General features: G+C 41.6%; 1 protein-coding gene across 1 annotated transcript in view; it reads right to left on the bottom strand.

The window, feature by feature from the left end:
* Positions 1 to 7,034: 7,034 nt before the first annotated feature.
* Positions 7,035 to 13,639, bottom strand: part of LOC103184728 (zinc finger protein 618) — a 35,512-nt gene continuing 28,907 nt past the window's right edge. The window contains exons 9-14 of the mRNA XM_042337426.1: positions 13,454 to 13,540; positions 12,762 to 12,803; positions 12,445 to 12,528; positions 11,563 to 11,774; positions 10,664 to 10,757; positions 7,035 to 9,618 (exon numbers count right to left, since the gene is read on the bottom strand). Of these exons, the coding sequence (XP_042193360.1) occupies positions 8,099 to 9,618; positions 10,664 to 10,757; positions 11,563 to 11,774; positions 12,445 to 12,528; positions 12,762 to 12,803; positions 13,454 to 13,540 (2,039 nt within the window). The 3' untranslated portion in view covers positions 7,035 to 8,098. The remainder of the gene's footprint in view (positions 9,619 to 10,663; positions 10,758 to 11,562; positions 11,775 to 12,444; positions 12,529 to 12,761; positions 12,804 to 13,453; positions 13,541 to 13,639) is intronic.

Genomic DNA, 13,639 nt, shown 5'->3' with positions numbered 1-13,639 from the left:
CAAGCTTTCCCACAGCTCGAATCATGCACCAAGGAATCAAGCATTTTCATTCAACCAACACAAATAAAATGCCTTGGCTCCTTGTTTCAACGAGTAACCTTCAAAACGTCACCAATATTTAACCCCCTCCCCTTAATCCTCCCCTCACACCACGATCACCTCCCTCCCACAGCCCCCACCCCCAATTCCACACTCATTATTCTAACGAGCTCTGTTGAGAGAAAAAATAAAAATGTCAAAAGACCCGCATCTTAAAAAAAAAATCCAATTAATATTCCATAAATATTTGACATTTAATCTAAAGAGGACAGTAAATTGGGACAATACACCTGATTTAACGCTCACAATAGGTGCTTAATATTTTCTGCAGATTTGCAGCTCCCTGATCACACAATTCCAATTAAAATTCCATAAATACTCCACATTTCATTTAACTGGAGGACAACATGGAAGGGCAATCATTGCAATTTTCATTCAGCTAGTCAGAAATTATTAATCATGTTTTTGAGGAGAATTTTCCGATTTCCACGCCTCAAATGCGCAGAATTCTGGCGTTATCACTGACAAAAAAAAACCATCCTCGTGAAGCAAAAATAATTTCTCTCCACCCACATTTGGCAGAGAATTTTGACATTTCAAATTAAAATGCCTAAGAAAAGTCTGATAAGATAAATAATCAGCGTCTATCTGTTCTGTCGATCAGCCAGATGTTTGACGCATTCGGATACCCATCAAGTGCTTTCCACCTACCAAGGAGAATTTCAGGCAGGCAATAAAATGCGAATTCTTTGGAACTCAAGGCCATTGCTTTGAACTGATCTCCCACGCTCAAGTCACATAGATCAGAAGTTACTGCATATGAGGTCATTCACTCAACTTGCACACAGCAATGTACCACGAACCGTCATGAAGTGAATGAACTATTTTATCGGGAGGTAGAAGGAGTTGTTAGATCTCTCTGCCCTCCCATCTCTAAGCTCTCCTTGAACTCTCTGCTGCTTTTGAGTTATCTTGTTACAGTGGAAGTTGAATGAGACACTGAGGTTCCACACTGTGAGATGGAGTGATGTCCGTACTGTGGTATTGTGCCAGGCGAGGGGGAGCGGTTGCCTATGTTGGCTGGCAGGGGAGGGAGGACAGGAAGCTTGGTGTCCAAAGGTAGTGTGGAGTTGGGGTCAAGGGGGCAAAGACCTCTGTGACCCATTAACACCACACCAACCCTCGTGCTCCCTCCACTCGGCGGGCACTGACCTCCTTCATGTTTCCTGCTCTGCATGTCTCACCATCAGCGGTCAGACCTTCAGTCTTTCCTCCCCCACCCTCTGGAACTCCATCCCTCCAAACCGTTGGAATGTCCAGTGCCTTGGGACGTCCTCCCCCGCGTGAAAGGCGCTATATAAAAGCAATTTAAGAATTGTTACTACAAGGGATCAGGTAGTGGGATGAGGGGAGGGATCACTATCTTCAGATCAAACAACAGTAGCACAGTAGTGATTCCAATAAGGACATCTTAATAGGGAAAGGCAAACCTTCAATTTTACAATGCGATACCTTACATAATACTTGATTATAACAGATCAGTAGTATTCACAGTGCACCCCAAACAAAAGCAGAGGGTGGGGGGTGGAGACACTGTAGTAATGATACCAATTTGGGACATTAAACCCACTTTACATCCGCTGGAAGCCCGGTGGTTACAGTGTAGAACAAAAAGAAAGATAGGAGATGCTGTAAAAACTGTTAAGCCTTTATTACACAAAAACAGATTTGGGAACGTAATAAAAATAAGGCAACGGCCATCCAGGGTGGACGACAGAATTCTGCTATCTGTTAAAACAAAGAGCTTTGTTGCAATAAGACATATCTTTGACATATCAATACTGAAAATGCACCTGTTTTAGAGCTTATTTGAATACCTATAGCTGTCCACCATTCTCACAGATCAGATACTGATACTAGTGTTTTTTTAAATATATTTGAAAACACAATAGATACTACACATAGGTAACGCTTGAACTGATAAGTGTCCTTTTAAGATTTTTTCCCTCCCGCACGAAGCAATAAAATGATCATAAAACACTTAATTTGTTACTGGCCTTATTTTAAAAAAAACGTATACGGCCTGGGAGCCTAACAATAATGGAATACTGGACCGAAATGAGTTTCAATTCATAATATATACAGCGTACTGAATTGTGCAAGGGTGAACAAATAACTGTTTGTTACATTCTGACACCAGAATGTGTGATATTATTCCTATATATTCCTACATCTGTGATGTCTTGTAACGTGGGTCCACATTGCCTCCCACCCCCAAAATCACGCATCCTTTAAACACAAGTTACGCCCTAGACCTCAGCTCTGCAGCCCAACAATTGCACTGCTACACAACACTATCTTTTATTCTGTTTCTTTTAAAAAAAAGTTTAAAAAAATACTCTGTATATATTATAAAAGAAATGATCGGAGGAGGAGTTGCAAAGCTGCGAGTCTGGGGATTATGTTATGAAATGTATTACCTTAAAAAAAACTCAGTAAAGAAACCGCTTTATAAACGCATATTTTATCATCTGTTACTCTATGTGTCGGGGTTGCTATACCTATTCCTAGTTGGTACTTCATATTATTGACTGAAATTTAAATAACGCCTACTTAAAATAACAAGAATATACAGTTTACTTTGTTTTTTTTACAATAAACTCAAGATTATATACAATGTCAAACAAACTTTTCGAAAGTGCAGGAGATGTGGCATATTTTACCAAGTGACACAAAAGCGATGTCGAAAGACATCTCTCTCCCTCTCGAGCCCACGTTTCAGGTGCTCAGGTTTATTGCAATGCACCGAATCTTTTGACATTTTCAACTGTCCGACGTTACAGTACACAATGCATCGCTTTTTTCTTCAATGAATAAAAACAGGAGAGGGTGTGTGAAGGAGCAAAACAGAATAAATCCAATAAGAGTTGATTGATTGGAGGGGAGGTGGGAGAAAAAAGTAAGTCAAGAAAATTATTGTCTCTGGTACACCCACACACGCACATACATACATACATACATACATACACACACAATAGACCAGCAACAATTTGCAGATTGATCACCCAGAGGGTTTCTTAACGGCAAGGCCTCCCTGTTACTGCAACTCCTATTTCTCTCTTATTTTCAGGTCTCTGATTATACAATTGGCCCATCCTGAGGGCAACCATTCCACGTGGGACAAAGCCTTTGTAAATTTCCACTGGAATCTCCCTCGGAGCCATCTTCCCATTACACAGTCGGCTCCACAACTGCTTGTTGTTTAAGTGGCCCGCTTTATTAATCCCACTTTCCTTGCGGTTAGTTATTCTAAGGAAGGAATGCTTTGTTCCAAGCAGCTCACATCTTATGTGGAGAGACCTGAAAACAAAGGAGAAAGTAGACCATTCCACCATATGGCAACAATGCCAAATCTCCTGAGACCTTGCTGGGAAAGGTGAAATATAATTATGCTTTGCAGGCCATTGCTACAAAAAAAGAGGGGAAGGAAGTTCGTAGCTGCTCAGTAAAATGCCTCCAAAATTAGTCGACTTACACTCAAGTGTGACTAGCCGAGAGTGTGGAGAATGTCTGTTAACCAAAAGTACACAACTGAAAACAGAACCAGTGACAAGGTACCCAAGCTTTTCCCTATTAAACTGTTCCAAAATCTTAAAGGGACAAGTTTCCTGCACTCGGGAGGAAAACAGGTACGGTGATAATTTTTAGTTATGTGCTAGTAAATTTCTTTAATCTCAACTCAAAGCGCCCCCCAATCCATTAACCATAACCTCACCCATTTGTCCCATGCCCAGCATCCTTTTGTACTTCCAGTCTTTATCTCATTGGCTCTTTCTTAATTGCCTTTTACTTCTTAATGGGAAATCCTATAGGTGTGTTCAGATGACCCCCAATCAATGTGGCAGTTACTACATTCTCAGTGTATAATCTAACCCCATCCACCCCCCAACGATATTAATTCAACTAAAAATATTTTGGGTTTTCCACCCTTGAAACGCAGAGTCATACAAAGGCTTAGCTGAGGTTTATGTTAAAGGGGGAAATTAAGCGGCTTGTTCACTTTTCTGAAAGCTGATCTACGTTTTACACTGCATTCTTTTAAACATTTTTTACTGAGGTAATTCGATCACAAAAACAGAAATCGAGGGGAAATTATACGCTATTATGCTGCAACTCAAAGCTACAGGAAGCATACCAGAAGTTAAGAGGAATAAATAGGTACAAATTAACCTGGGGGCATTTAAAATCTATGCATTTACAGTTCGTCTAATAAAACATTCGATAATTTAAAAAAAAACATTTCCAAACGTATACATTCGGTTCAAAGGCAACTGTGCCTCCTGATGTCGTACGTTAAAGGTTACATCGAGGCGCTAATCATAAAATGTAAGACTTGTTATCTGGAAAAAAAATCAATTGGGGCCAATTACTCTCGCGCTCACTGAAATGGGGGCGCGGTGGAGGGTGAAAAGAGAAAGGACGGGGTGAATAATGATCCTTGCATTTGATATACCTTCGAAACTTCCCAAATCGCTTCACAGAATGTACTGCAAAGTGGAGTGACTGCATTTTCTGGGCGTTGGTGGAAAAGCGCAGTCTGTGGGAGTTATGAGCTACAAGGCTGGGCCAAGCAGTGCTAATTCTCAGCACTGTCGCTTAATGTTGTGCCCTATCCAGTTGGATTGATATTACTCATCATCTGTTTTCAAATCAAAGTGCCGCAAAGCAACTGCATTTCAAAGAGGGCAGAATATCTTGTTAACACTGTTCTTGTTTGCAGTGGCCTTGGCAAGCTCACTAGCCCATCTCTATGAGAGCAAATGGAGGAGACCCAAAATACAGGAAAGATGCTGTTGCCTGACATAATCTTTAAGCTTTCTCAATATTGAAAATCCCTTTGACAGGTTGACAAAAATCAGCGGAAAGTCAAGAGAGACGGCAGAGGCAAATGCAGAGAATGAGGTCGGTTGCGTGAAGATTAACTGGAAGCAATTCGTCTCAGAAATGGGTTGACAGACTCGAAAATTTTTGGTAAAGGATGAACTCTTTGTAAGATGTGGGAAAATGCTCTCTAGGACCAATTCCAATTACCCCATTGAAATGAAACGGGACTCCGATTTCATCAGTCATCCTCATTCCCTCCCCGTTTAATTACAAAAATGTCTGTGCGATCTGTAAAACCCCTATGTACATTATAAAAGGTGGGCAATTGATCTTAAAGTGAGACAATGAGAAAAAGAAATGAGAGCAAGATTTCAGTCGAGGCACAGAGTAAACCTGGGAGGGATATTGTATCCATTGGTTAAATAAGTCCAAAAAGTCTTAAAATTGTGACACAGTTGGGTTGATGAAATAGCTGTCAATGCCAGAGATACAAGGCAAGGTTAACTAGTGTACATACCCTCTCCCATATTTTAGTGAAGTATCTTGGGCTGAAGGGTTTGGGGAAATGTTCACTTCAGATACTGTTCAACGGAGGAACCTAGACAATCTAGCACAATTCTTCTTGGGTAAAACTGATAAGAGTGGATGATGGCCCTGGAGGGATGTCAGGAGAATCCTAGTCTTGTTAATGTTCACTGAGATAGTGGTAGTAACATTGGAGGAAAATGGGTTCCCGTCAATGAGAATGTGCATGTCCTTGCCATCTAAGGACCGCAGCCTCTGTGTCGGTGTGTGCACGTGCGTAAGTGAGAGAGTGAGTGAATGAAAAGATAAAAGAGCGAGAGAGGAGTATTGCTTGCTCCGATGGGCAGCCAACATCTTTCAGTAAAGCAACAGAATTCCTTTTTGCATTCGGCTAAAATGACACTTGCGGGGCATTGCTTAGTCTAGGTTACTGATCTTTGTGAGGCTGATAGAACAATCTTTCAAGACATTGCTGGGGCAGGCAGACTGAACTGGGATTTGTGCGTGCATATAAGGAGGAACTAAGGGAAGGGAGAAAGAGCCCAAGTTCCTTTTTTTTTGGTTCGTTTTTGATTTGAATTTTTTTGAGGTCAGTTTAATTTTGCTATGGCATTAATCACACTATGGTTTTTCTTGGATGGTTGAAGGTTTTTTTTAAGTATATGGCTTTATTAATACAAATTGAAATAGAAAAGGTCATACTTTTCAACATCATGCTGTTCCTCACATCTAGAAACAAACTGCTTCTCTGCTGTCTTCTTATTCAATACATTTAGAGGATATCTGAAAGTCAGACTGCAATCCAGGCTGTACAGCCAAATATTTAATTTAAGAACTCAACTAATTCGGCACAATTCTAATTGAGCTCTGCTAATTTAGAGGTTGAATTGTAGAATCCAGGGACTTTCCAAAGAGAGCGTGACATTTGGTGATAGATGACAGTCAGATAACCACTTTTCAAATATCTTGCACCGTAGACAATAGGTCAATTAATTTTGACAAATAATATACAACAGTACCGTCTCCATACATTTTTCTTTGATTTTAGACATTTGACTACATTGAGAAAGGGCATCAATATAAAGCTTCGAGAGCAATGGACCAATTACGGGACTTTGAAAGACTCCAACTTAGACCGGTAATGAATTGGACATTTGCTTTTCTAATCACACTGGCTGTTGCCCTTTAACTACCTGGCCTGGAACTCTTTGCTGCCTTCGTATTTGAGGTGACGTACCAACTAGGTACAGGCAAAGAACAACAACAGCTTGTACTTAGACAGCCCCCTTCCACGCCTGTAGGGTGTGGAGGGAGAGGGTGCGCGAAGTTAGTTGGCAACAATGTGTTCCAGAGCTTTGGCAAGGAAGGGCAGGTTTGAGATAGGGCGAGAGTGGCCGAAGTTGGAGGGATCGAGAGTAGGTTTTTTTAAGGAGGGGGCTGATGACCGCGGTTTTGAGGGCGAGTGGGACTGATCCTGAGGAGAAAGACTGGCTAATAGTGTCTGCTAGCAGTGGATAGAAGGGGGGGGGGAGCTGAGTGATTAGCAGTTGGGTGGGGAGGGGGTCGAGGCAGCAGGGTGTGGGTTTCACTATGGTGATGGTGGATGAGAGGGAGGAAGGAGAGATGGGGGCAAATGAACGTAGGATGGGGGCCGTGTTAGGGCAGGGTGGGTGAGGGAGACGGAATGGGGGTGGTGGTAGGTGACACGGGGCAGAGGGTTGAAGCTGCCAGATGGATGTTATCAATTTTAGAGGTAAGGAAGTCCATGACCTCTTCGCACTTGACGTTAAGATGTGATGATTGAAGGGGCGCACGGAGGAGGTGGTGGGTGGTGGAGAATAGGATCTTGAAGTTATTGTTGGCCTCCAGTATGACGTTTGAGTAGTGCGCAGTTTTTGCTTGCGACAGGGAGCGGTGGTAGGTGTGAAGATGCTCGAGCCACAGTTGGGTTTGGGATTTCTGTGCTTCACCCACAACCACTTGAGACATTTGCCATGGTTACAGTGGTAACCTTGGCAGATGTCTCGAATGGTTGTGGGTGAAGCACAGAAATTGGAACGACTGGTCTGACATACCGATGAGGAAATCCTATTTCCCACAGGCTGATGCATGCTCGAGCTATGACACTGATCAGAGTGTTTCAGTTACCCAAATTGAATGAACAGTGTTGAAGTCCTCTCCTTCCATGTCCACCGTACTGCCCATTGGCATTTGGGCCTTCAGCTCGTGGCTGAACATCTCTCTCCTTCTCACCTCTAGCTCTTAGCTGGTCCTACTCACATTCATGGGCTTCTATTCACAGCCTGCCAGCTGAAGTCAAAATATATTTATATAACAGAACAACATTGGCAATGTGGCCCTTGACATCAGTTAGTAACCCATATTTGGACCTTACGAGATACCTCTGCAAGGAGGTCACTTGAGTTAATTGAGGACTTGCGAATCCCAGCTTTCTTGTCCTTGTGTACCCAGAAATTGGTCGAGGGAGCTCACAATGCCTTAACAAAGGAGTATAGAATATTCTAACCACAGCAATAAGAAACAAAGTGATCACGTTTTAAGAAAAAGCAAATGTAGTAAAACAATCGACTTCACCAACATGGTTAAGTTCTGCTTTAAAGCACCAATGTGTCAGGCTGACAGAGAACAGCTATTGCAAGTTTGATCTCAAAAACATTAGTTTGTTCATCACCTCTTGGGTCAGTTGGCTGTTTTGCCTTCCTGAACATGTCTCATTGAAAGTGATCACACAGTCACTCCTTGCACCAACAGCTGGCACAGCCAGTAGCCAAAAGGCCAGTTTGGCCAGCAACGGATGCTTCTGAGTGGCCCCTGACCAGTAAAGGAATAAATCTGAGGTTACACTGGGCACAGGTTCTTTTAAATACTCAAACACTTCACTTTTCCCGAGCCTTTCGTCCTGCACTGCATGCTTGCTTGGTGACATTTTAGAGTTTTCACTAATCCCACAGAGTTTCTTTCGTGTGGGCTCAAAGTCGATCTCCTCTACACAGGACTGGCCAACATCCGAAATCATTTCGCAAACTCTGTTGATGACTTCCTCTTGTTGGTAGTGAGGCACGGACCTCAAATGCTTCAGGTGCGGGTCCAGAACCATGGCTACCTTGTGAGCAGCCTCCACCTTGAAGTTTTCCTTTAATGCCTCGAGGAAAAGGTGGCAGAGTTTACTTACGCTGCCGGCATCGTTGGCTTTGGAAGTGAAGAGTTTTTCTAATTTGACGTACGTTGGTAGTACAAGCTGTAACGTTGGTTTGTTCTCACAGCTCAGTTCAATCACAGCTTCCTTCACTGGAGCCAAAATGGCTGTAAGGTTGCTCAACAAACCTTTGTTGCAATTTTGCAAGCGTTTTAGTTCCTTCCTCCCGCTAATCAATTCTCGGATCTGATCGTACTTCTCGTGGACAAGGAGGAGAGAGTCTGCAACAGAATTCCAGCAAGGTGGGGCCCGTTGCTCTTGAAGGTTGAACAACTCTTGGGTGAGGTTAGACTGTTCCAGGGAGCTCATCAACTGCATGCAATTACTCACAAGTTCCGAGACTTCTGGCATATTTTGTGCTTGCAGTGTCCTCTCATTAAGCACGCTCTTCACTGTCGAGTTCAATGCACAAGCCGAGCAGCGTAGACACATTCCAGCTTTCAGCAGCGCCGCGGAGCTGACTTTACTATCTGTGACATAAATCGTTCGCATCTCTGACATGACAAACTCAGAAAGAACATTCAGCACCCACTGGTGAACCTGCTCACCGGTCTCTTTGCCGTCCACTTCTTTAATGCCCAGGACATATCTTTTCATTTGCAGTCCTTCCACCTGATGTGCTGTTAGAACGTAGTACGCGTCAGAGCCAACGTTATGGCAGTGACAGGTGACGCCTATTCCCCAACACGCGTTGCTGCCTAGTGCGCACGTGACTTTTACCTTCACCTGGTTGTACATTCTGGGCAGATGCTTCAGAGCGAGAGTGTGCATATCCCCAAGGACCTCACTTACAGGAAAGGAACCGTAACGTGCACCGATGTCCACAAGTATCTGTGCAAGTTTGATGAAGTCTTTCCCGTTCATCACAGTCAGTGCTTTCAGATCAGCACACATCACTCGCAGCAACTTTTCAGCAATGTGCTGTCGTTCTTTTTCAGGGACTGAACTGTTCACTGCAAAGGAAAATAAGCAGGTATGTAAAGCACTGCGATTGATACCTGTAAAGACAATTTGAATGCAAAGAAAAATGGACCTTTTAAACATTACACTGGTGCAATCTTATCTTTGGCGATGAAAATAAATCTCGCAAACCTCATTACATTTCTAACTCTACTCTCCAAACGATATTAGTTGAAGACCTTATAATTCACCAGGATTTACTAAACATAGTCAGTTTGCCGCAGTTCTTAAAAAGAAACCGGCTTCTGTAACGAGAATGAATTTAGCTAAAATAATTTTTTTTTAAAGAAACATCAACAAAAATGCCTTGATGCTACAAACAGACACCAGCTGTGGGGAAAACCATTGAAAATATACACAATGTCCAGCAGATATGCACTTAGAAAAGTAAACTGGTTAAAAGAAGTCAGCACTGATCAGGAAAGAGTGGGCATGTTTAACCAACATATTGCTCATGGAATAAGGAGGCGTTGGCTAGAATATTGGCTTAAAAACAAGGGATAGTTCTAATTAAAACTGTCAAATTGGAAAGAGAGTGGGGTACCTCAGATTAATACTTTGTATGCCAATGCAGCATCACAAGTTTCTAGGTTGCAAAGCGCGATTCCTGGTTGGCACCTGGAAGTATTTCTGAGCTCAGAGGGTAACTAACAATTGGAACGAGTTACCAGGAAGGATGCTTGAGGCCAGGACGCTGGGAGTCATTTTAAAAAGGACAGTTTGATGCTGTAGGGGTTGGACAGTAAGACAGGTATTAAGGATGAGTTGGTTTAAAAGTTGCTTCATCCAAACCTCTCTTGTGATCTTCAATCTTACTCTGACATTATAAAAATATTGTAAATTTTGTATATTTTGCCCACAAAATACACAGTCAATTCACTTTACAGTATATCCTGTGAAGAGCTTTGAGACGTCTCGAAGACGTGATAAGGCGTTATATCAAATGCAAGGATTATTATTATTCTCTTCTAGGACCACTCTAATCGATCCGCAAGCGGAACTCAAAGCTAAAGGCCTTTAGTAGGCAGTAGTACGTACCGTCGTTTGTACAGTTCCTCTGAAGATGTGAATTTTTCTTCTCTGGAGTGGGTGAGGCAGGAGTGGCAGGAGCAGCAGCTACAGAGGGAGGGGGAGGAGGGGGCGGAGGAGGAGGGAGGGGAGGAGGAGGTGGGGGAGGGGGCGGGGCAGCCACAGCTGCAGCAGCTGTTGTAGTAGTAGTTGTAGTAACTGTAGTGGTACGAGCAGCCTTTGGCTGTCTGGTGACTAAACTGTTCTCATCAGCTATAGTGGGGAAGAAAGGTTACAAGTGCACAATATATTAAGGAAAATAAATAGCCAATTACGCTTTATTACCAGTTTATCTGTGTTTAAAACGTGCAATTAGGATGTCATCTTCTGCTCATTTTGTAAGCACCCAAGTCATTAACTGATACCGGTAGGCTTTCAAATTAAACATATAAAATGATTTTCTGCTCCACAAAATCGTTTGCAAAAGAAGGTACTATCACAAATGAGATATGGAGGTTGCTCATGTTTCCTATAAATTGTTAAGAGAAATGGCAAATGTATTTTAAGTATGGATAAACTCTGGTGTTGTTCAGTGCTTTGACACTAATGGTGTGTTTTACGCAATTAAGTAGCTGTAAAACAATGGTTCATTGCAACTGAGTTTTATTGAACGAAACACAAAATAATTACTTGCGTGTGGAAAAGATAAAAGACATATCTTCAAATATCAGGCACTGTGTGGCAGTCTCTCTACAGTCCATCAGGTCTTTATACCTCAGGCTGTAGCTCCTTTTTAACATTTTGGTTCTGATAAAAGATTGTGCCCGCTTCACCCTGCTTTAAGGGTTTATGGATTTTGTAAAGGTTTTTGCTTTACGAAAATACACACTAAATGATGCAACATTGGGCAACAAATTTTAAAAGTCTCAAAATATAGCCACAAAAAAGCGACTCAAATGAAAATATTCCCCCGATATACACCCAAAGGAACTCATCATCTGTGGTAAAAAAACAAAACAATTTAAAACCCAGCCGAGATTGTCAGGAGAAAAATGGCACTTACCTGTGTGGGAATGCATGTGCTCTATTAGATTGTTGTAAAACTGGAACTGAATCCCACATGCCCCACAAGTATATTGCTCTTGTAGGGGGGAAAGAAAAAAATAAAAATCAGAGCTTTACAATTTCGACTCCTAAGATAGAAAACAAAGCCAGGGTGGGCTGGTCAATACAGCCGACACGAGGGTTGTTTTCCCAAATAGAAGTCAGTCTCGACTGATATTTTCACATTGTATTCCCCTAGAGGGCGAACTTTATCAGTCTCAACTAGATTGTCCAGGAAATGCCTCTTCAAACCCTGCTCCACACATTAACTCACTTATGCCACTTAGAATCTTGTTTAAAGAGGAGCAGGGGCGACATCTACCTATCTTCCTAACCCTAACCCCAATTTTTTTTAAATTAACATCAACCTGATCATAATTCAGTTCAAACTATAAGTTCACCCAAAAAATTCTGTTTAAACTGGTGAAAGCCTGGCACCAAGTCATGTACTTGCCACTGTAACAGTAAATAAATGGCAAACTTAAACTTGTTTCTCCCCCCATCCCACAATTTAATTTTTAAAAAAATCCCCAAGTTGTTCCTATTATGCAGTACCCATTTTCCAGCCAAGGGATCTGTCCATCGTCAATATCCCCTCTAATCAGGACATGTGGAATATGGCTTATGGCTCCTCAGCCAGAGATCTGCACCCCACATACCCCACGCCCGCAATTCTATAGGAGAAATGCCATATAATTTTTTTTTACCTCTTTCTTTGCTATTGCGTGCTTGCTGTCTTAAACAGACACAGTGTTTGTATTCATTCCCGCAGATCTGACAATTGTAGCCATCTGAAAATGAACAACAAATACCACCTTATATGCAATTTTCATACCTCGCGTGAAGCAAAATTCATCTCGCAAACAAATACATTTTTAACATGGTCATTTCCATCCTTTTCAGATCAGATTTATTTTGAACGACTTGAGAACAAATCATGTAAACATCTACTACCTCGACATCTTCTATGAGCAGACAAATGAAAATATGTGCACAAACATTTCCCTGCGTTGATCGGACTTACTTTTCACAGGTGCAGAACCAGACTTCTGTCCACTGGCACTTCCTGTAAAACACAACTTCAAGATAATATGTATTTATGCAAGAAGGTCATTTACAATGTCTTATGCTGCCAGAGCCTAAGAATAGCATTAAAGTGTGTAAAAAGAGCACTGTAAAATACAAGATGTTCTGTGCTCTGAAATGTGAGTGCATTTTCCAAGAAAAATAATGAAAAGTGATACTGTGCCATTCTGTAACAAAAAATGCTTGTAGAAAATACTGAAAAGAGCCAAATGTAACAGTGCAACAAAAGTACAAGAAGCATTTTTGTTTGTTTTAACAAAACCAGTGTTTCACTTCAAGACTCGTAGCCAAATCTAATTTTATGGTTTTAATGTGTTTGATGACATAATGTTGAGATTTAAAACTAAATGGAGAATCTGTGACCTTCTTGCCTATGTAGTTTCAATCTTTTAAATAATGATGTGCTTTACAAATTATATATTTATTGATTTTATAATGTACATTGACTATCAAGGTTGTATCACTAGTTCCCTTACAAATATACACAATCGCTATACTTTACAGATAACTCTGCCAAGTCCTTTGGCATGTTTTGAAGACAGCGACTGGGGTAATTTTAAGGGTTCAATATAAGTTTCTTCCACTTCAAACACTGCGCACCTCTAAAAGAAAGTGTTACACGGTACGTACCAATGGAATTCTGGGAGTTGCTGTTGCTTTCTTCAGGTGTATTCAGTATTTTAGCTTCGTTTCTTTTGATGACAAGACTCTCTGCGTCTGCAGTTGAGAAATGTTATCAGACAATTCTTGTTTTAGAAACGTGCAAACAACAACAACAACTTGGATTTATATAGCGCTCTCCATGCTGGACGGTGC

Source organism: Callorhinchus milii, unplaced genomic scaffold (genome assembly GCF_018977255.1).
Source record: "Callorhinchus milii isolate IMCB2004 unplaced genomic scaffold, IMCB_Cmil_1.0 Scaffold8, whole genome shotgun sequence".
Taxonomy (NCBI): domain Eukaryota; kingdom Metazoa; phylum Chordata; class Chondrichthyes; order Chimaeriformes; family Callorhinchidae; genus Callorhinchus; species Callorhinchus milii.
The sequence above is the reverse complement of the archived record's forward strand: the minus strand, read 5'-3'. Positions and strand labels throughout refer to the sequence as shown.